This window comes from Haliotis rubra, unplaced genomic scaffold (genome assembly GCF_003918875.1).
Source record: "Haliotis rubra isolate DU_JTF1 unplaced genomic scaffold, ASM391887v1 Scf760, whole genome shotgun sequence".
NCBI lineage: Eukaryota > Metazoa > Mollusca > Gastropoda > Lepetellida > Haliotidae > Haliotis > Haliotis rubra.
In genome coordinates, this window is record NW_025767480.1 from 200983 (window position 1) to 225594 (window position 24612).

At 39.3% G+C, this 24612-nt stretch overlaps 1 protein-coding gene across 1 annotated transcript; it reads left to right on the forward strand.

Annotated features, from left to right (window-relative positions):
• The first annotated feature begins 7912 nt into the window (after positions 1-7912).
• On the forward strand, positions 7913-24221 carry LOC124260397. The gene is made up of 9 exons (XM_046694700.1): positions 7913-8424; positions 9790-9969; positions 10373-10490; positions 11333-11500; positions 11938-12114; positions 19521-19682; positions 20241-20346; positions 21815-21936; positions 23897-24221. The coding sequence occupies exons 1-9, from the start codon at positions 8006-8008 to the stop codon at positions 24176-24178; spliced, it is 1734 nt and encodes a 577-aa protein (XP_046550656.1). The 5' UTR covers positions 7913-8005; the 3' UTR covers positions 24179-24221.
• The last annotated feature ends 391 nt before the right edge of the window (positions 24222-24612 follow it).

The following is a 24612-nucleotide window of genomic DNA, read 5'->3' on the forward strand; positions in this document are numbered from 1 at the left end:
AATATGAATTAGCGGGCAAACGAAAATCAAACGAAAAAGATCATTCGATGGTAATGTATTTGATACGCTACCGCTACAGCCATAGTGCATATATTATGTGTGTATTTCTAGTTACCTATTGATACGGGTTACACGTTGAAAAGGCCATATTGCATATATTATGTGTGTATTTAAGTATATCTACTTTCTTTATAAACTGTTTATTCATCCCTTGGCATATACATGTACAAACATTGTATATAAATATAGTACACATGAATATAGTTGTAATAGTAATGCATATTCAAAAAACAGTAGTACTAATGTGTGTCAAGTATGTGCACTAGAGCATCCACTATCTGTGGAAACAGAAAACAGGTCTGACATTTGCATGTACAGAGGGCAATATGGTACATATTAAAACAGCCATAGTGAATACATATTGTGTGTATTTCAGGATGTCTACTTACCTATTGATACGGGTTATATTGTTCTGTTTTTGGACATCAAATTTGTAGTTAATTCCTTTTTGTTTTAAGCCAAATAAAGAGCTGGTAACATGTGTAATGTTTGTTTCGATACGGTATTTAAACATGTACTTTGTTAAATGCGTACTTCACTTGTCAATGTATATTAACTACGGAAGTATTCTAAGAGGAATACACTTCTGGCGAAATCGGATGTCTCGAATGCTCCAAAACTCATCAATTCGGTCTCAGCAAACTCTTCCTACGTGTATCACTATTTTAAGGTGGTTGCATTGTACGTATTATATCGAATTTATGGTTGTCTCGAACTCAGCTTACAGTAACAGAAATTACATTTAAGAAAGTATATACAATGTGAAACTGTGTCTGTTGTTTGGTGTCTTAAACAGTCGGTAAGGAGGTCAAGGGTGAGTGGAACCCTGGATATGTCTGGGGTAGATAAAGGAATTTGACAGAATGCTCCCGATGCTAAGTCAAAAACACATAACGTAGAAGATATGGACACGTTTGGACTGCGTCATAGTAATGTCACCCACAAACTTTGGTTTGCTGTCGACAGGTATGAATACACATAGGGGCATGCATTGGTCATTTGGGGGTAGTCAATCGATAAATATGAAAACAATTTTCTTCCTGAAATCAAACATCGATTAGGTTGAACAATCCGACTTAAGTAATGAACAGATGGTTTATGTGTGTACTAGCGATATGTTATCTAAATATGCCACGGATAAGTGGCAATGGGCAGAACAACACATACATTTGAAAACATACATCGTGTGTAGATATAGGCGTGCCACTCCAGTCATAAATGAATCGGGGTCAATCACTCAGATATACAGAAATTACTTTGGGATCATTTTCCAAATGAATATTTTTAAAAATGTACATGTTCCCAAACCACTACACGATATGTTGGTTGATATGTACATACCTGGTTGCGACGTTGCAAGCAGTTTACGTGTTAACTCATGACGTTGACGTTGACGAGTTGATGGCGTGATCCAAGATGTTTGTATGGCCCGCATGCTCACAGCACGCTGTCGGTTCGTCACTGCGTTCCAGTGATCCCCCGCAGACGTTTTGAAACATTCTCATGGCTCGTTTCGTAGCATTGTCATGTGGAGCTTAAACATGCACATCACACTAGCAATCTCAGGTGACTGTTTGAGACTGTTTCTGCACATGTACGTGTCAACAAGATCATGCTTGTTCATAATATTTCACTCACTGCATTGTTAGGTGTGCTCAAGTCAATCACATCAAAACACCTTTCAAAATATTAACTTTGTTCTTTGGAAAATAGATCCCAAACACCACTTGTGTACTTTCTGTGTTCGTATGTTCTTATGAACAAAAAGAAAAAGTATACAAAATATCCTGAACGATATATCCCTAGGGAAAATCTCAGGTAAAAGAGCCCTGAGGTAAATATTTGACAGCATTTCCAGACATGATTTCCAAATTTCAACTTCAAATGTGATCCTCTCAACATGGCAGTCTCTCAGTGTCCAGACAAAACAATCACACCACTGTGTGTTGGAAATTGTCATTAGTCCTTGAACTGGGTAATAACATGAACTTCTCTGTTTAAGGGATAATTTCCCAGTATCACATGTACAAAATAAATTTGGGTCCTTGGCAGCATCAAACACAGAATCATCCTATGTGTGTAAGGGCACTTAATTTCTAAAATACAATTGCCACTAACTATATGTACAAGAGCATCAGGGCTCGATCCTAAATAGGAATAGTCTTAATAGTGTACGATACTGATACTGATCGTATATGGTGGAGCCTGCAAAAGCAACTTAAAACTTTTAGATTTTGTCCACCACCAAGGTCTGAGACTTTGTCTTGGGTCATTCAGAACACCTCCTGTTGACAGTCTCTATGTTGAGGCAGATGAGCCTTCCCTTACCCAACGCCGTATAAAATTATCTTTACAATATATTACCAAACTATATTTTATATAGTTTAAGCCTGCTTTAATTTAACGCTGCTTTAATCCTCTCTATGAGGATTTGTCCAACAAAAAGTCTTCTCTTGTTCCGCCTCTTGGGCTAAGAATTCAACCATTCATTTCTGCTGCTGGCATTGAGCTGGACAATATAGCTCCTTCCCGTCTTCTTTCTTCTCCTCCTTGGCAATTAGTGAGACCACAAGTTGACCTCACACTGACAAAGTTTAAGAAAGCAGAAAATAATGAATTACAATATTAACAAGAATATAATCAATTAAAAAATAAATATAATACATACAAATCCTTATTTACAGATGGATCCAAGGATGGTGGCGCAGTGGCTTGTGCCACTGTCATTGGATCCAGAACAATATCTTCCAGATTACCAAATAACAGCTCTATTTTCACAGCAGAAGCTAACGCCATATTAACAGCTCTTAAATATATTAATAACAATATATCATCTTTTCCGATTCTCTTTCGTGTCTTCAAGCTATTAAAAATCTTTCTTGCAAACATCCACTTTTATTAGAAATTATTGAATTGTATAATGAGCTTGCTACTGACCAATGCGACTTCGTCTTTTGTATGTTACACAGCCATGTTGGCATTTCTGGGAACGCAATGGCTTTTCTTGCTGCTAAGGCAGCACTCAATAAATCTGTAACACCACTTCTTATTCCATACTCCGATTTCAAAGTTAGCATTAGAACTTACATCCGGGATCTGATGCAGAAGAAGTGGGACACCCAGTAGGTATCAATAAATTACATGAAATAAAACCCTATATTGGTTACACCTGCTTGGGTTGTCAATCCAGATTTGAGGAGGTCATCATGCGACAATGTCGCATTGGCCATACGCGTTATACTCGCAAATACTTGTTAAAAGGTGAAGATCCTCCGTTTTGTATCCCTTGTGATGAGAGAACCACGGTCGAGCATCTCCTGCTTGACTGTGTTGAATTCTCCATCATAAGGGATAAATATTTCAATGTGAAAAATAGTTAAGGATCTTTTGAACACTTTTAATTTTCATTTAATCATTGGCTTTTTAAAAGAAATTGATTTAATAGATGAATTTTGAATAATATGTTCTGTAGATAGATGTATTTTAATGATTGGTAGTTTAGATTAGTAACTTAGATTGTTAGTGGCTGTACCCTCAAAGGGGGTTAAAGTATCGTGAAATTATTGTCCCCCTGAGAGGGTACGTAAGTCCCAAAACATTTCAAGTAAATTTAAGTCTACCAGGTTTTTAATCGTAGTATTTTTGTCGTTTTAATGTATGGCTAAATCTCAGTATAAACGCCAATGGCTGAAGGGAAGGTGTAAATCCAGCTAGGGTCCATGCAGGTAGCAAAGGTACTGTAAGTCCCCATGGTCCCTAGTATGGTGATCTACCTTCAGTTGTTGGCGATCTATAGCCTGTTTTTATCTTGTATTGTCCTAATAGTGCTATTAGTGTTAACCTTCCACACTAGTTTTAAATCTAATGGAGATATTCTTGTTGTTTTGCTATCCTCCGATGACAGGTTTTATAATATACACATATTCCATTTCAATGTAAAATGTTCTCGTCACGATATTGCTGAAATATTGCCGATGTGACGTTAAATATTAACTCACTCACTCACTCACTCATGGTGTTGCCCTGTACTTTCATTATTGGGTTATCTACCACATGGTGTTTCTCTATACTTTCACTCTCGGGATATCTACCACATCACGTTGCTTTGTAGTCTCACTATCAGGATATCTACCACATGGTGGTACTCTGTACTCTCACTAACGGGATCTCTGTGTCATCCAGAACGCCACTGATGATGCCAGCAGTTACAGCGTACATGAAGTCAGCATATACCGTGACGTCCACTTTGTTCACATTAAACGGCATAATCACCCCCTTTGCAAACCAGATACCGGTGTACAAACAACCTTAGCGCTAAGACTACCTTAAGTCTATGTAAAGGCATGGGAATTACGGCCAGCTTAGCGCTAACTCCACTAACCCACGTGGTTACAAGAGTGACGTCGTTGCCAGCCAGCTGCTCCTGGGCCAGCCATTTATGCAGGTAGACGTACGATCGGGAATCGATCGTGTTGACTCGCTGATCTCCGGAAAATGGCCTGTGCAAACACACGAAAGCGTTATCGCACAGGAAAGTACGTCAATAACGATCCCGCTTATAACCGACAGATACAATTATAATTATTTTGTTTGATCTGATTTTGCACTGTTATTGTGTATTCAGTTGTATTCAGACATGCGCACATAACGAAATGCGATCATGTCCAACTATAAGTTGTGGTCTCGTTGAGATCGTTGTATCCATCTCATCATAGTTCCATCAATCATGACTGATATCTTCTGTCAGCTTTCGTTAGAAAGGGGAATTAAACAAATGTAAAAGGTTTTATGTTTGTATTTTTCAAGGCACGCAAATCATCTACTGTACATGTTACATTCTGGAACGTATTACAGTATACGCGGAAATATAGTAGTTGAATGCATTTTACAGTTCTTAAGAACTGTTTTAATACTGCCTGTTATTAACTCTTTATTTCTGTGTGGATTCCTCATGCAAAGTATGGTATGTTTGGGACCACACTGTTTCTGTTACAACACATGTTATATTAGACTACCTTCTAAAAGACAATGTGTATTTTTGGATTTCACATGTTAGAAGATTTGTAAACCAACAACGCCTTGTATTCATGAGAGTTTCTACGACTTCAGTCCTGCCCCACTATGAAGCACATGTGACACATGTGGTCTCACCTTAGGCAAGTGAGTTCAAACATGCTTCTGCTCACCCAGCATAAAATGGGTACCCGGTGGGATAAACCATCTGACTATAACCTTCTAGCGCCTCACGGGCAGCTTGGGTTATCCGAGATAATAATGAACTGTCTGTTTGTATGGTTTCGAGCATGCACTTGGTGCATGGAATTTAGCGCTATACAAGTACACATTATCAGTATTATTCTGTGCAGCTTACAAGCTGAATACTCAGCTGCCTGTAGTCCATCCATGTGTATGTGTGGGCATAACGGTTTGAAGCAATCAGAACAAACTGATGTATGTTACATTATGGGTGTACCTGTAAGAAGGGTTGGCTTAGTATGAATTTATAGATTGTTATCACATGTCATGTGACCGTTTGTATGGGATAAACCTGAAATAGACTAATGTTGAAGAAACATGAATAATAATATTTCTAATATGAATATACAATGTCATTTAGAAATTGCTCAAATGTAGAAACGAATTGTACTTAGGATTACGCTATCTTAGTATAGAACAAAGTGTAGTGTTTTTTGTCTTGAGCTCGATCAGGAATTCGCGCCAACACTCTCACTGTAAGACATCACAGTCGAGATGGAACTCAAAACAAAATGCACTTGAATGTTTACTCATGTAAGAACGTATAAATCCAGGAGTATTTCCGATTGACAAAGACAATTCAATAGGATACAAATTGTCGTCTCTGGTGTACAAACGTCAGCGCTCATCTGGACAAGTGAGATTTCTATAAAGTGCTAACCTGCAAACGATGTAATGGAAAACGTATTCCTGTGTTTGCAAGCTGATGCATACATTTAACTCGTAGATAAACATGTAAACGCTACGGTGTTACCTGTAGAGCTATAGAGCATCAAATACAGAAGTCTGGTTTGGGTTCTGGGACATCCACAAGTCAGAGGCCTCTGGGAAGGTGTGAGACGTTTCCTTCAGCATTGAACCCAGACCGATATTGAGAAAAGTGTCATCAAAATCTGGTGGCACGTGAAACACCGACATGTACCCGTCTCTGAAAGAGAGAAAAACACTTTCAAAGTGTAATCAATGACAAAATGGTTTCTTGAAGAAAATATTAAAGCGTTTTATAGCACTTGGAGTTCAAATAAAAGATAAACATTGAAGAAACTAGTTAAACTAAATGGAATGTGTTCTGTCGCTAATATGAAATGAATGGTTATGCGTATAGTGTGTATACGAGGACATCACCTATATCGCATGAGCCGTACCATAATGTATTCTATGTCCTTCGCTACTATAAGATCCACTAAGTTTCGAGGACTGCTGTCCCACGTCTTTAAGGTTTCATTATAGACTTATGGCCAGAACGTCATTATTGAAGGTAACGTTCTTGTCGCGATGATCCTTTATGTCGTGAAGACCGGCGTTGAGCCCCGCCAGATTGTAATTCGTCATGTCCCCATATTTACTAAACTCTGCAAGAATCTCCATCACATACGCTGTGGCAAACATGTTGTTGTCGAACACACCAAACAGCTGTCTGAACAGTGCCAGGTCAGGGACACCATGGAAGTACTGCTTCACATAACTTGGCCAGACCCCCTTGTCTTCGGCCCATTCAAGTAGAGGCACGTATTTCTTGTCCTTCTTTACCTGGGCATTTTCCACAAGATCTCTCATGACTCGTATAGAACTTTCTATCTCTTGCCTAGTAGGGGGAGGCGGACACACCGACCAGCGTCAGTAATAACCAGCATAACATTAGGACAGCCATGATGTATTGCGGAAGGCTGACACTATGGTGAACGATAGTTTTGGGGGAATATATAATGTATGACACACGATGTGAACAAGGAACAGGTGCGCATATGTTTATCTCTAAAAAGGGCAGGTTTTGGGTCATGGCTGTAGCTGCTTAGGTCATCAATAAATTGTGATGTCTGGGTCGTGAATCATGTTACAAGGAACATGCACTAATGGGTCAAGTGGGATATAGTGAGTGAGAGAGTGAGTATGGTTTTACGCCGATTTTAGCAATATTCCAGCAATATCACGGCGGGGTTGCCAAAAAATGGTTTTCTCACATTGTACCCATGTGTGAAATTGAATCCGGGCCTTCGGCGTGACGAGCGGACGGTTAAACCACTATGCTATCCAACCGCCCCAAGTGGGATATAGGTTGAGATCTGAAATATAAGACGCGTTCATTTTGGTTAAGCAGTCAACTGTATATTTACAACGGGATGAACAATTCTGAACACGGTGAGTGAGCTAAAATGTATATTTCACTCACATTTGTTTTATTTCATTTTAGATTTCAAAAATAACAATGGTGAAGACTGAGTTATTCCAATGTTCAAGCGGTCTTTATCCATAACGAACTTTGACCTTAGACTGGCTCGAGCGTGATGATTAAACATACAATTTGATAGTAAGTGCATATACATGTACTGTATTGACCCCAACGGTCTACTAGGTGGTATGCTATTTTCTCTTGATTGCTTCAAACAATGCAATCTATTTGTTCCGTGAATAAGCAGTTAGTCTAAGATTGTCACAGTTGCACAGTTGGCTGTGTAAAACTAGAGGTTGATGTTATGAACAACATTTTACGTTGTTGGTGGGCCTTGACATTCAGTTAGTCTTGCCACGGACTGTCAACACGAGACACATATTTGGTGCTGTATAGCTTCCATTTGACCTACAGTCGCTGCAAATGGCGATTGACACATTGACGTTGCAGGTTATGGAACTTCAAGTACCGAAAACAAGGCACTTCTTTCCTCCATTCAGATGGGATGAAAAACAATGAATGTGGCCAAGTGATGTCAAGCTAAACTTCCACGGTTACCCAGAACATGCATTGTTCAGAGACCTTTTCGGGATATTCGACAACAATATGTTCGCGACCACTTACATTATGGCTTGCCTGATTGAGGGACGGCGGTATATCAACAGCACCACGTATGGACCGACACATGAAGAAATGACCAATGGTTTAAATGCCATTAAAAACCATCATGATATGAACGTGAACTATTCCAACTCACTGATGACGTTCTGGCCTCAGACATACAGCGAGACTCTTGGAGCTTACAACAGTTACTCAGTCAACCTCAATGACCTCATCAAAATGACTGACGCCATGCCACTGAATGCAACGTATGCGTTTCTCGAGAAGCTGGTTCTAAAAAATGTTGAGGGGATCATCAAGGCTTTAATGGAAATCAGGTCTGTATTAATGTTTTCGATCATAACACTAAGTAAATTGTTATTAAAGTTTGATGGTAAGTCGGGCAATCCCTTTTGTCAATTGTATAGAAACTATAGTCCGTTTGGCTCAAAAGCGGAACGAGGAATTGCAATCTAACTAGAAAACTAATAAACATAAAATACTCAATGAAACACTGATCATAATCAAATCGTCAGACCAACTCTGTGAGATTTTTGCAGAATTTATGTCCTAAAAATAAAAAAGTGCAGAGAAAGGGACAGCCAGGTGTGCGAGAAAGGATGGTGACTGCACAGCACAGGTTAATGAATCAATAACTTTGTCGGCACTTGTGCACGTGCTTCTCTAACACCTGGCTGTCCATTTCTCTGCACTCCTCCCTCGTAGTGAGTGAGTGAGTTAATATTTAACGTCACATCGGCAGTATTTCAGCCATATCTTGACGAGAACATTTGATATTGAAATGAAATATATGTATATTATAAAAAACCCTGCCGACGAAGGACAGTAAAGCAACTAGAGTATCACAGATATACATGTAAAACTAGTAATTAAATCTAAAATATTTCAACTATAGGGGACAGCACAATATACAAATTGGCTATGGATCGCCAACAACTGAAGGTAGATCACCATGGTCCTCCCTCGTAACAAATAGTGAAAATTTAATGATAGTTTGTTAAGCAACGTTTTTAATTTAAGGATGTTTGATGTCTGATGTTTTGATTATGATCAGCGTTTCATTGAGTATTATATGTTTATTAGTTTTCGAGTTAGATTGCAATTCATCGGTCCGCTTTTGAGCCAAACGGACTATAGTTAGGGTGCTGCAGTAGACCAGTGAGTGGACAATGATACGTTCTGTACAGACCAGCGTCTCTCCAGAAAACAATTGACATGTTCTTCAGCAGTGTACAGTGGCATGGTGGAGCACGGGTAGTCAGTTCTTGCGAAAGGCATTTGTAATCGACCGGTCAGATGTACTGGGTTTGAATCTCAGATTCACCTCGATTATGTGTCTGTGTTTGTTAGCTACATGCACCTACCCAATAGTTTCAACGAAGTGGTCTATGTCTGAGGCATGTTTAACGTTAACTGTCCTCCTTGTTGAAGCATCCGTTGTAAACCAACTCAATCACTTCAGAGATGCACATCTATGGTGCCTGTCATTCTGGGAGTACTTTACTCAGTAAGCCGGACAGATCAAAAAGTCAAAGTACTGTTCAAAGCGGATTTTTAACCGAACCCACAAAGTTATTCCTCGCAAACAGTAGTCTGTCGTTTGCTCTCCATGAGTCACAGAAGCACTGCCTTGCCTTCTGTAAGCGCAACATAATTTTGTATTCCTGTACTGTGTGATACAGACGCGGTTACACACAGGCGTTTCACATCCCCCCGGACTTCGATGACACCTTCCTGAACATTGGTCTTGGTTCCATCTTGTCAGAGATGTCCCACCTGTGCCCGACCTACGACAAGATGTGGAGAGGGCACAACACCAATCTCACGTCTGTGTTCGACGCCCTCAAGCACTACGCCTACAGGTCAGTATGCTAGGGTTAATACTTTTACGCACCTAATAAGTGACTCCTTGCTTGTGTGGACAAAGCGACAGCTCATGCCGTGGAAGATGGGGGTTTAATGTCCGTGTCTGGTCATAATACAATATGTTAAAAGATGTTATGTGTTGCTTCCCTGTTAGTCAACAGTTCTAATTACGGCACAGTTATTCGTAATGTCCATTTATATATAGCGAATTAACTGCTGGAAACGTTTACCTGCTTAATACAAATAATGAACCTGTAAATGACCAAACTATATTCACATCATGAACCCTCTGTTCACAATGCTCAATGACAAAAACAGAGTGATATCGACAATCGATATGAATAAATTACCACCATGCACGTATTCAAAGTCTTGATAGCAGTTCCCCTGAATGTGCAGGCCGTTCTCTGGGAACCAAAGGGTAAACACCATCGACCCTAGGACGTACTACTACTTGCGACAGTGGTTGCAGCAGGAGAAACAGGCCAGACACGATGTAGCTTTAGTGCCAACATGGGTATGTATTCATGGCTGTGAGAAGGGCGTAGACTGGTAACATCGATATCATATTAGAAATGTTATTATTAAAGTCTTCTTTCTAAAACATATTTGGAACAAGGAGTCACGTTGTGTTACGTTAAAGGCGTTCACCAGTGTTGTTAATGCTATTGTACATGTAGGAGTATTATTTAGGTGAGAAATGTTGACACTTTACTGTGGAACTTATCAGGGACTGATAGCGGGTCGTGGGACATGCATATGGTGGCCTCAGAGAGACACTAACATGAGGGCCGTAGCGTATTCCTCAGTAGTATATCAGGGATATGAGACGCGTTATGCTGGAAGCTAAACACACCAAACCCAGCTCCGCACGAATGTCACCCGTTTGAAAATATAGAGTATATATGCGATCACATTCAGCTTGTGGTATAGAAGACAGCACTAAATATTAAAATGCATGGTCAGTTTACAAATTCATTCATGGGCATTTAAAAACACGCGAATCCCATCGAAATCGCCCAAACACAGCTGCCATATGAATCAGCCTGTACTGAAGGTGTCCTGTGAATTCTCCTTGTTTATAGTCTCTGATTTGGTCTATAGTACGTGCTGCATGTGTACATGAACTATCGTAGCCGTGGCATATGTACAGCATACTGATGCACATACGACGTACACCAAGAATCGTGTGAAGCATCCATAATATCATGCATTCCTGCAAATCCTAGTCCACAATGACAGTCTGGAGCAATCGCTAAATTCTCATAGTCAGGAAAGTTCGAGTCACAATTTATGCATTCTGGTATTGATGTTATGTATTTAGTTTGTTTTTGTTGAAGTTTATATCACTGCACACAGATCCAGGACACTGATGACGTACGCATTTGGTTCGACAAGGGAGTCATCATGCCGTATAACGTCAACAACATTGACGTCACTGTGTGTGCCAACTTCATATTTGGTGTCACCAATGGAATCATTAATGGGCTCTTTCAACCATCGCTGTTGGATGATCCCAAAATAATGGTCAGTCAATGTTGTTAAAAGCGACATAAAACTAAATTCACTCACTCGTAGGCCTGGGTATTGTCCAAATCGTTGGGATGACCTATCGCGGTTGAAGTGCATGTGTTAACAAGTCGCTCAAAATGCCACAATTCGCTTTTTATATGCCACAAAACCGATGATCGTGAGTTTGAAAATGTACTTTGTCAATATGCCTTACATTCAGAAGCATCCATGTGTTTGTGGGTTTCGTAAAGATCATCACCTCATCACTTCGGAATCACTTCCAAAAGCATCTGTAAAGACCTTATACACATGGACTTATGCTGCTCAAAGTGGCGAAAAATTCCAGTCTCCAGATAATTTATTATCAAATTAGAAATCATTTGTCAATAGGACGACACCAAGATAGTCATAGTTGTCAATGCACAATGAGTGTAAGGTGTTCTTCCTTTCAGCAAATCTATAATGATACATCTCGGATGATCACTTTCCAAGTCCAGACCAACTTCTCTGACCGAGCAGACCTGGCGTTGACGTACTACCCCTCTGTCACTGAGTTCTACTGGTTTGTGGCCAGGACGTACCATAAACTCCAGGAAACTCTGGACAGGACGGGATCGCTGCCTCATAAGGTGAGGACATAACCACATTTGTTTAAGAGACCTAACAGTGGCACTGTCATGTTGAAAATACGCGATCATAATGATAATATTAATGCATTTGTATAGCGCCTTTCCAGGCTAAATATCCTGCTCAAGGCGCACAAAATGTCAATAGAGTCAAGAGAAAGATTCACGGAAGATATGAGTTTTTAGGAGCCTTCTGAATTTGGGATAAATAGAGCAGGAAAGGATTGGGTGAGGCAGATCATTCCACTCTTTAGCAGCAGCGTAAGAGAAGGAACGTTGTCCAAATTGTGTGGGCCTGACGTTGGGTACTGTCAAGAGGTTTTGGTTTTCTGATCGAAGTGATCTACATGGACAATAAGGTTGTATGAGTTCTGTGAGGTAGACAGGAGCTGAGTCGGTCAAACATAGATGAGCCAGGCAAAGAATCTTGAAGTTGATCCTGTGCTTGATAGGAAGCCAATTGAGTTCGTGCAACACTGGAGATGTGTGGTCAAATCTGTGACTGACAGATGTGATGCGAGCAGCAGTATTCTGTACACACTGTATTCGATCTGTGAGGCACGAAGGCGAACCCGCCAAAAGACTGTTGCAATAGTCTATCCTTGAAGACACAAGACTTCGACAAGCAGCTTCCTTGGTAAGAAGTGGTCGAACTCTGCCAATATTACGAAGGTGAAAGTAGCATGGATGTAGTTTTTCAAATTATCAGGGTCAAGCCCAGCCTTTTTGATAAGTGGTCTCACCAGAACCGCTGTCAGAACACTTGGCACATAACCAGAAGACAGTGAAGAGTTGACAATAAGAACAATGAGTGGCAGCAGAAAATCAAGGAACTCAAAAAGCAAGTAAGTCGGAATTGGATCCAGGGAACATGTAGCGCGCTTGGCAGTTTTCAGGAGTGAAAGGATCTCAACGTCAGAAAAGTTGGGAAGGTCTACGAGTGGTCGACCTCGGAAGACATCCATGGGAAAGTCAGACAATATAGCACCCCGTTCCACGTGTAACTGGTCTAAGTTAATCTTATCGTGGAAATAATCTGCGAATGATTGAGCGATCACCGAAGTGTCATCAGAAGAAGGAAGAGGTGATTAAGAATTCTTGCCAATTAATGAGAATAGAAGTTTGAACAAAGTCTGAGGTTCGGATATATTTTCCTTTATCTTGGACTTCAGATGTTTGCGTTTCAGCGGCCTAACTACAAGTGATGTCTCGTTCCTTTTGGAGATATATATCTGACGGTGGATTTCAAGATGTGTCTTTCTCCATTGTCGTTCTGCCTTCCGTTTCACTGACTTCGCATTACGAACTTATGGAGTGAAGTCCCATGAAGATATTTTCCAGAGTGGTATCTGGGTACTCTTCTCCGATGCATGGTTGTCCAGCAATTCAGCCAACACTGTGATGAGTTCTTGACAGTCAGAAGGTGGTGAAGAATAAGATCAGACTGCAACAATCAGCGCTGAAAGCAGCTCTGTCCAAATTCCGAATGTTCCCAGAATGAACAGATTTTACTTTTGGACAAGGTACAGTCATGGCAAGATTAAAAAAAACATGAAAATGGTCAGATAGTTGAAAGTCTTCCACGGATATATTTTGCACACAGGAATAAGTTGATCGTGTCAGGACCCAATCCAGGATATGTCCGCTTCTATGGGTGGAAGCACACGCATGTTTTGTACAGTCATGGATATCAAGGAGATACACCATCTTTCTTGTATCACTGTTATCCTTATTTTCAAAATGAAGGTTAAAAGCACCTGCAATGATTAGTTTTCCTTTCCTCTCACATGCATTTTCAAGAAATTGAGGGAATTCTTGGAAGAACTGGGCATTTGTAAGCTTGTTCTCCGACGATGGAGGAGGATGATACAGTCTGATCAAACGTACTGCACCTTGAGAATGTTTCAACAGAAGCTCAAAAGATTCAAATGACTTTGCCTCATATTGCCATTTTGATTCAGAAAACATAATGTGATCCCTAAGAATAAAGGCAATCCCTCCACCACGACTTTTACGGGCACGCTGTCTGCACACATAGCCTGGTGGTGTCATTGTTGTTATAATGGAGTCATCACCTGAATCGCAGAGCCAAGTTTCATTTAAAATCAGAATGTCTAATTCATGATCCTTAATGGATTCAGCAGTGTCCTCCGATTTATTGCGAGATGATCTCGCATTCCATGCACAAATTCTGAGCTGTGATTTGATATGCCTTGGATGAACCGAGATGATGTTGTCAAAGTTGACCCCCCTTGAATCTGAGGGGATGGCCTTGTGTCTTTGTCCAATGAGAATCATGATCTTCCTCTGCTTTCTCCGCCCACCATGAACACCTCTCCTGGCTGGTTGCTTCCTTGGTGAAGGACCTGTCACTCTTGCCATAATGCTGTCGATGTTGCATGAAGCAATATGTTTCAAGCAATATGTAAGTGAAACAATGGAGGGGATTGACATAACTCAATCAGCCTTTGTCTTGAGTATGTAATCATTGGAGCTGAGTCCCTGGGCAGGTTTGTATCCACCAAGGAAACACAATAGCAGCCAGTAGAGAGCTTGGGCGTGAGTACACTCAGTCCAAGTAAAGGTTGATATTTTGACACTAAATTTGTGAACATATTTTGAAAAATGAACATCCAAAACATCACAAAAATCTTCATAATTTCAGTCAAAGAAAACCATATATGTCCATCAACACAGCATGTAAATATGATGAACTTGTGAAAGACATAACTACACGAAAATCAGGAAAATGTAGAGAGCAATTCCAACCCTGACTGCCTGCTGGGTTGAATATATATATATATATATATATATATATATATATATATATATCAGAGGTTTACAGACTTTGGCTGATATTCTCTTTGATTGGTCAAGATTGCAATCATGTTGATGAAAACCTCTATTCAAAATATAAAGGCTCATCGACTGCAGGCAAGCTGTATTAAGATTTGGAAAAAGAATTCCAGACAAAGGTTGTACGATACATACAACGCAATATACAGACAGACAGACAGAGTTTATTTGCAGTAAAAGGCCATAGGCCCAAAATACATTCAAAGGAAATGTCAGTGTAGTCAGGGGCACAATGTGCTTTCATGTGTGTTTATAATAATCCTTTTAACATAAAATAGATACAAGGCAACAGATTTTACAGTGTCTACATTAGTATTCTTGAAAAGATTTGCTAAAGAATATACAGTATAAGGCTTTTTAACACATTTGGTAATAAACCTCTCTCTTAGGTGTGAATAGGACTCACAAATGAACAGTACATGGAATTCATCTTCAATATAGGTAAGACCTTTAGATTTGCATGATATACAAAATCTTTGATTATAATCAGTGTTGTTATAACGCCCAGTTTCCACCGCTATTTTAAAATTACTACACCTAAATTGTGCTAAAACAGCTCTTAAATGTGTAGAAAGGTTAAACGATAAATAACATTCAACATTTAACGCTGATTTAAAATACTGATAATAGTTGCATTTGGAGGAATTACTCAGAGAAGAGTACCAGGACTGTTTTAAATTATCTGATAATCTTTGTTTAAATAAGCTTATAAACATCTTTACATCACCAACATCTTGGCTCAACCAAACATATCCGAAACCAAAATTAAACAGAAGATTTTTAACTTTTGATGCCCATGTAGTTCTACCACTATCATCTAAAGACTTGAGCATAAGGTAGCTTTGAAAAGGTAATCTGTCATGAGGAAGTTGTAACAATCTACACCAATATTTGATTACTCGGGTCATATAATTAAGTTGCAGGGGCAATCTGCCACATTCACCCAGGGCCATGGAATTACAAGATGTCCTATTTATTTATAGATACTTTTTACAAAAATCATGCTGTACCGATTCAATACTTTTACAATAGGAAGTTCCCTATAGCATAATATTGGTGTGATCAGTGCATCAAAAATTTTGAATAGATCTATACAGTTAATGTTTCCGAATTTCCTTTGAAAGTGATTAATTGATAAAATTGCCTTTCTAGCTTGAGAAGCTAAACATAATTGTGCCCTGGACCAAACAAGTTTTGGTGTAAATATGATGCCAAGATATTTATAAAAAGATACTTTTTCTATTTGTTCCCCATTAAAATACCACTTTTCATAAGATCTAAGAGGCCCACCATTTCTGAAAACAACCACTTTTGTTTTCTTAAGGTTTACTTTCATTCCTGTTTCCTCGCAAAATAATTCAAGGGCATTTATCTTTTCTGCAGTTGAATACAAGTGTCCGAAAGAGCCGAAACATCATCAGCAAACATAAGGGCATACACATTATTGAAAACAGCATTGACAAATATTCCCTTACCACCTTCATTTTCCATAATTGTGCATAAATGATTAATAAATATTATAAATATCTGAGGGCTTAAAATGCATCCTGGCGGGTACCCACATTACAAGAAAATTGCTTAGAAAGTCCCTCAGGGTTCTAATGCAGGCACATAGTGAATTATACATACATGTGACAATATCTAAGAACTTCCCATCTAATCCAACCTTATGAAGAGAATCTATAAGTATATCATGTTTAAGAGTATCGAAAGCTTTTTGAGAAATCGATAAAAAGACAATAAAATCTGCCCTGTTTTTACATGAATATTTCTGTATGACAGCCTGAAGTGTAAAAATGTGGTCTGTTGTAGAATAGTTTTCCTAAAGCCAGCCTGATATTCACAAATGATATTATTTAAATCACACCAGATTTTAATCTTTTATTTAGAATTGATGTAAATAATTTACAAAGGGAATCAATGAGGGATATACCACGATAATTATCGGGGTCGTTCTTGTCGCCAGATTTCAACAAAGGGCAAATAATGCTCTTACCCCAACTGGGAGGGAAACAGCCAGAGTCATAAATTCTGTTGAAAAGAACAGTGAGAGTAGGAACAATGAAACATCTCGACTCCTTTAGAAATTCATTTGCAATTCCGTCTGGACCAGGGGCTTTACTGACTGGCAAAGAGAGAATAGTTGTGGATATTTCTTGTTCGGAAAATGGTTGGTTCAAAAAAGAATCATTGTTGTTTGTAGATTGTAAAGGTGAAGGTAAATGTTCTGGTGTGTTTTGCGAAGTATTAATGCATAACAGATTTGAGAAATGATCTGTCCACTGTTGGCATGTGATATTGGGTGAAAGTTGTGGTGAAGATCTGTAATTTTTAAGTGTTTTCCAAAATAATTTAGGGTTGGTGCTTGCTGCTACTAGTTTATCTTTCTGTTTATTTTGGAAATTTAATCTTTTTTTTGCTTGAATGTACATTTGAAGAGTGTTTGTAACTGTCTGAAGATATTAAAGTCTGCATTGTGATCTCTATGGGCTCTGAGTGCTGCATATTTGTCATGCTTTAAGTTTTCTAAGTCCTGATCCCACCAAGGTGGTTGAGTTCTTGTTTGTGAAGGAAATAAACCATTATATATGGTTTTTGTGTGATCAGCTGCTTTCTGGAAAAGAGTTACTAAATGTGAAAGTGCTTGGTCGATATTGTTATGGATGAGGGCATTTAAATGACTGTATTGATTATTAAACAATGACCGAAAGTTTGTAATGAATGCACTGTTTTCATCCTTGCACCACATATATTTTGTCCATTTATCCTGTTTACCCTCTTGTACATTACTGTTTGAGGTAAGCGTATTAGAATAAGCAGTGGAGGGGAGTTTACTGTTAAGTGTGTTGATATTGAGTGTGCATGACAGTGGAAAGTGACATGAGTTATCTAATGTGCCGACATTAAACTGCGTGATGAAAGGGAATAGTGACGAAGAAGCTAGCATGTAGTCAACTACACTGCAACCGTTATAAGTAAAGCATGTGAATTGACCACATAAATCATTTGCTAATCTACCATTTAAGGCATGAATGCCAAAAGTGCAACATAATTCAGCAAGTTTTTTCCCATAATTATTGTAAACCTGATCTCTAGAAGATCGAGGCATATCAAATGTATCTTTGGGATAATCATCATTTTCATATACACAGTCAATATTATCATCTGGTATATAATCAAAGAAGTCTTTCATTCTAGCATTCAGGTCACCCCTAAAACAGATGTTTGTCAGGGTGATCTGCAGTGATTGTGCACAGATAATCTTCAAGTACTGACATGCCATCAGTGTCACTACCCTTATATATGGGAGAGTTTTCTGGCGACAAATATGGGAATATCAAAATAGTGTCCATTTCCCATCCATAACTAGTTGTGTAGAACAGAAGCACAACACAATTTTCGAAATTAGTGTAGATACGGCTAATGAGACCGCTGGAAAATAAGTGGTCCTTAATCAAAACAGTAATGCCGCCGCTATATCGGCCAAGCCGATGCAGTTTTCACGCACACAGTTTATTGTTGTATAGCCGACAAGAAAATCGCTGAACTCATTGGCTTTGCGCGTACGAACGACTCACAGAAACTAATAATGTCGAACTTGGCACAATATTCTTTAATGGGAGATAACGGATTGTCGTATTTATGCAAACCTTCAATGTTCCAGACAAGAATATTTATTCCATGTTTGTTTACATCAGGCCTTGGCCACTTCCTCATTTGTTCGGATTGAGAGTGGCCTCCCTTGCTGTTGATCTGGTTCCGGGGGTGTGTCGATCAGCTGATGGTGTAAACAAAGATCCACGTGGTGTAGCTGAAGCTGCGTCGGTGTATGAAGAGGGTTGGCTGGTAGGTGAATGAGGGAAGGAGGAAGTTCTACCTGCAACCTGAACAATGTCTTTCTTGCTTCTATCGTACACAAAAGAAGCTCCGTCTACGATAAGTTTGTTGTGTCGGATTTTCACCCTCCGGTTTTCGTCTCGAGCTTGGACAAACCAGGGTGAAAGAGCACGTCTTTCTTCTCGGACTTTTTGAGTGAAGTCCTCTGTGACACGGACGTCCTTACCGCTCAGTTCTTTCTTGGATTTCATGTAGACAGCACTTTTATCAGATGTTCTCATGAAGTTTGCTATTATTGGTGAAGTAGTTTTAGTAGGATTCAGACGGTGAGCTCTTACTATCACAATGTTGTTGATATCCTGTCTGCTCATGTGCAGCGAGTCCTCCATGAAATCACGCACTACATCCTCGGTTTGTTCCCAGGTTTCGTATGAATGACCTTTCGGCTTCAATCCGTGAAAAATCAGGTTATTTCTTCGACTTCGTGACTCCAGGTCGTCTAGCTTATCTTCCATGCAACTTAATTTATCTCTCAATTCGCTATTATCGGAGCGTAGCTCGTTGAGTTGAATTTGAAAGTCGGACGCCATTTTGTCTATTTCTGAATTAAGCATGTCAAAGTTTTTATTATTGTCACCTTTCATTTCAGTCAGCATCGTTCTGGAAGTAGATGAACGCACGACCTGCAACGATATCACGAAGCGCCTCTGTTGTAGGGAATGGAACAGGTGCTTGTGGACTTCAAGCGTGTACTGAGAACATACGCTAGCCCCAGGGTTGTGGCTCAAGGCCACTCAGGTTCTCATGACGGCTATGACGTCATCTACTATGACGACTTCATTGGCAATGCAGACAAAACATATGAAAATCAAAGTGTGGTAAGTTTGTGCGTCTTTATAAGGAGTTATAATGAAGTATTGAAAGAGTTTTCTTTAACATCACTTATGGTAGCATTCCAGCAACATCTGGGTGAAAATATACAATTGAAAATCAAAGAACGCCTTCGCCTTGACGGGCTCCATAACCTCTTGGCTATACTGTCGCTCTTATAATATGAATGGAGGCGGTGGGGTAGCCTAGTGGTTAAAGCGTTTGCTAGTCACGCGACAGACCCGGGCTCCATTCCCCACATGGGTACAATGTGTGAAGCCCAATTCTGGTGTCCTACGCTGTGATTTTGCTGGAATATTGCTAAACTCACTCACTCACTATAATAAAAATGAAGTGATCAACAACTTCATTTTTGTTTTACATATGGATTCAGCATTTTTCCAACTGGTACATCTTCGTTGAGGGCCATATTGAATAGTAAATAGAACATGTCTTTGAATTAGGATAAAATTACTGACATCAGGGTCTCAGAAAGCTACCTCGGTAGACGCAGGTTAGCACTTTATAACATCTACTTCTGAACATTACACAACTATGTTTTGCAGAACAACGCAGAGGACCGTATGTACACGACCTCCATGGCCCTGAACGCCCTACTGACCACCTGGACAACACAAGACCAGAACACGGAGAGGGTCATCTGGGATACAGGTAGCGACTCATACGTTTCCCTAACACCCTGGATACCGAGATTTCTTTCTGACAGCACATTTGTTGTAAGACCTGAAGAACGTTGAGTAAGAATTGCGCTCGCGTGACACTTAATCTACCTTCGCCTTTAACATTTCACAAATATCTACAACGTTACATGTCTTAGCGACGGTGTAAAATCAAGTGCAAATACTTAGGCGGATTGAAAAATAGACCCTGTTCAGTCTTAATTTGTTATGCATTAAAACAGTAAATATCTCGGCTTTGTACCGAAATATGAAATGTAGCTGCATACTTATGTATGGCGTTGCACTTTCAATATGAAAAGGGTTTGCTTTAAATCTACTTACCTCTATTGTGTCAAACGATGACAGGTCACACACGCTTGAGTGAGTGAGTGAGTGAGTTAATATTTAACGTCACATCGGCAATATTTCAGCCATATCGGGACGAGAACATATTTGACATTGAAATGGAATACTAGTATATGTATATTATAAAAACACTTGTCGACGAAGGACAGTAACACAACTAGAATATCACAATTAGAATTAAAACTAGCGTGGAAAATTAAAACTAATAACACTATTTGGACAATACAATATAAAAACAGGCTATAGATTGCCAACAACAGAACGTAGATCACCATGCTAGGGACCATGGGGACTTACAGTACATTTGCTTCCTGCATGGACCCTAGCTGGATTTACACCATCCCTTCAGTCGTTAGCAGTTTAGACACATTTAGCCATACATTGAAAAAACACATATTCTACGATTTAAAAGGTTGGATAGATTTAAAATGGAAGTTGAAATCTTATGGTTTTCGCTCATTTCAAGTGGCAGCCGCGATGAACTGGAATGAGTTACCAGCTCACTTTACTCATCTAAATTACCAATAATAAAATATTTATATATTTACAAATCATTTAACAAATCTAATTCTTTTAAAAATGTAATAATTAAATGAGAACTTATATTATTGAAAAAGATCTGCCATAGTTCGTGATTTGAAATAGTTATACCTTGTTATCGAATATTCAGCAGATCAAGCATGACATGCTTGACCTTTATTCTTTCATCACAAGGCATTCAAAACGGAGGATCCTCACCTTTCAGGAGGTATTCATGAGTATATCTTGTGTGGCCAATCTTGATCATGGATGTAAGTTCTAATGCTAGCTCACACACGCGTGAACACCAAGGGGCATAACTGCGCCATGTTAAGCAGTAGGTGAGCAGTAGATACGGACAGTATATTTCCGAGATGTTCTATTTACGAGGACCCAAACTATTCCAATACAAAGATCCACATTGTAACCAGATACATTTAGGAAGAATCTCAAATAATGAGAATGGATGAAACGTAGTACATAAGAAAGGAAGTAATAAAGGAATATAAGGATAAAAGGATGGCGCTGTCTGTTATATATATTAGATTCTCATATATGTTTTTCATTATACATAGATACACCCGCTGATGTAAAGACTACAGTTGACAGAATCGTCACCTGGTTGTATTATTTCGGTTTGTTTGCTGGGTTCGAACCGTGGAATGCTTTTTTCTCCGGCTCCTACAAGGGAGTTACAGTACGTATACATTTTGAAATGATTACAAGCCAATTATATAGTTCCTAGTATTAAGTAGGGTGTTGGTACACCGTAGTCGGGTGACAATAGTACTCAGTAGAGCACCATTTGTCGTAAGGTCTAATAAATTGGCGGAAATACTGCTACCACTTGCTGAAGCCCTACTGAAAGGATGTTTACACATAATTTTGGTCTAATGATATATTGAACTCAAAAACATCAAAACATAATTCAGCAATATATATCTCTCTACGTTTTGAAAGAACATTTGTGTTCTTTTCTTTCAACCGTGAAAGGGCGGTGGGGTATCCTGGAAGACCCAGGTTCGATTCACTACTATGGTAAATGTGAAGCCTATTCCTGGTGTCCTCCACCGTGATACTGCTGGAATATGGTTAATACAGGCGTAAAACTACAATCGCCCATTCAGCCGTGATTAATATTGAGAAGTCTCTGGATCAGGCGAGGCAGGGCAAGTGATTTCCTGGTGGGAAGGGTGTGATGTCTGAGAAGAGGTTGCAGGCGTTGCTTAACGTTGGCATTGTACTAAACCATCAACTAATTTCAACAAGTGGTCTCTTGTTCTTTTTTTACCTTTTAAATAACACATCAGAAATATTTCCATGAACGATAGGTGTCCGAGAAAGCAAAATACAGGTTGTTAAGGTGACAACATTTCTTTTAATTCGACCATTACTGTGGTTGACGTCGAAGATGTCAAGATTTGGAGATATTTACATACACATATAACTGAAATCGGGCCATGTTTTTAATCATTTGTGTTTTCCAACTAATATCAATGAACCCGATTGTTTATTTGCATGAAACATTTCTGCTTAATAAAAAGAGCATAATGATAAGTTAGAAAATAAAAAAAACATTGAAACAATATAAAAATGAGGTTTGCTTACTCCCTGATTGTAGAGGGTCTATGTCCTATTCTGTCGGTGATCAGCTGTTCAAATATTTCCAACCTCATAGAGACACGTGGCTGTCGTTGCACGAGGAGTATGATTCGTAAAATCCCTTAAATCCAGCCATTCCACAAAGCATCCTCACAAGGCATGACAACGTGTGTCTCCCCATTGCTACAGAGACGTACCACGTGTCAAACTTATGCTAACATTTGTATAACTCAAACAAATAAGTTAATCTTAATTCAACTTGGCTCTGAACAGTACTCCAATGATATCACGGCATGTCAGCTAAATGTGGGAGGAAGGAACCAAATGATGTTCTTTGGTGTCAGATGTCTTCGGCCTCTCTTGTCCAAGGGACGCAACTCTGCACAGCCTGGCGTCTCAGGCCACTGGGCCGCTCGTGTGCAAGAAGCTTAACATGTCCATTTACCAATAACAGTTCGGGGTTATGCAAACAGGTTTATTGGTATGTGGATTAAATATACCACTGTTCATGGCGTATTTGTGTCTCAAATGTTTAATCAGCTGATAAATATTAAAAATACATATATTGTGTTTGTGGAAATGTACGTTCTGTTCTAGACTGTTTCACAAAGAGTCGGCGACAATACACATTACCTGTTGATACTGGATGGATATGCCTTACATTCTTCTACATATAAAGTAAATGTTATATTCTAATGTGACATGGGTGTGAATAGTGTTATCAGTTAAGGACATGTTGTATAGTTTCCAGGTTATATCACATGCGTTAGTCGAGTACATTACTTATTTGTTTGTTTTACAGCGCATTCATCACTAGTTTTGCTATATGTCAGCATCCTATAAATGATAGAATCTGGGCCAAACAATCATGTGATTGCTAGAGAAATTTCCAAAATTGTACAATGCTGAGTTTTCACCAGTCATCGAGCTTGACCTTTAGATCAAGGTCACGTTTTACAGGGTTTTCCTTGGGTCAAATTCAAACCCGGACTCACATGGAGTGTGGATGTTATATGTCTCAGAGATTGTAAATAAATAGTTTATTGCAATTGCAGACGGACATATATCTGTATCCGATGAACCGACTGGAACTGTTCAACGGCACAAGAGTCATCGCCCTTCTTCATGCCAATGGTCATGTCATTGTTGGAGTTGAAGACGTCATACCAGAAGAGGAATACCAAGAAAAGATGAAGCATATCTGGGGTCGCTACCACACACCCACCGTCTTTCACGGCTACAACGCCGAGTTCTTCCCCTTCTGGTCCTCGGACGCCTACACCTACGTCATCCAGATGCTGGGACTAGGGAAGTACGCGAGGACGATGGATTATTAGTGTATGAAATGTACAGTCTAATTGTTTAAATATTGCAACTGGTTATGTTATGTCTGTTGAAGACATGTGCATTCACATTTCAATTAGCAGGTCACATATGTTGTCCTAAGCAGTCAATAATAATGACGGATTAAATTTTGTCTGGCTCCTTGACTGATTCTATTTGACAAAGATAAATAGAGATCAATAAATGTTTCACCATTTATGACATTCGTCGAGAATTAAATCTATTGCACTGGAATTAGTTGCAGATCTCTTAATCTACGAGACCACCTGTTGCTCAAGGTTATTTACATTTAGAGCCCAATCATCAAAGCGCTAGCAGCATTAGGTAATTTGAAAGCCAATAATGTAGTATAGAGTTATGGAAGGGCGTTTGTTAACCAGAGCCCCGTTCCTCAAAGAGATCGTAGCGCTACGACAGTCGTAAGTCT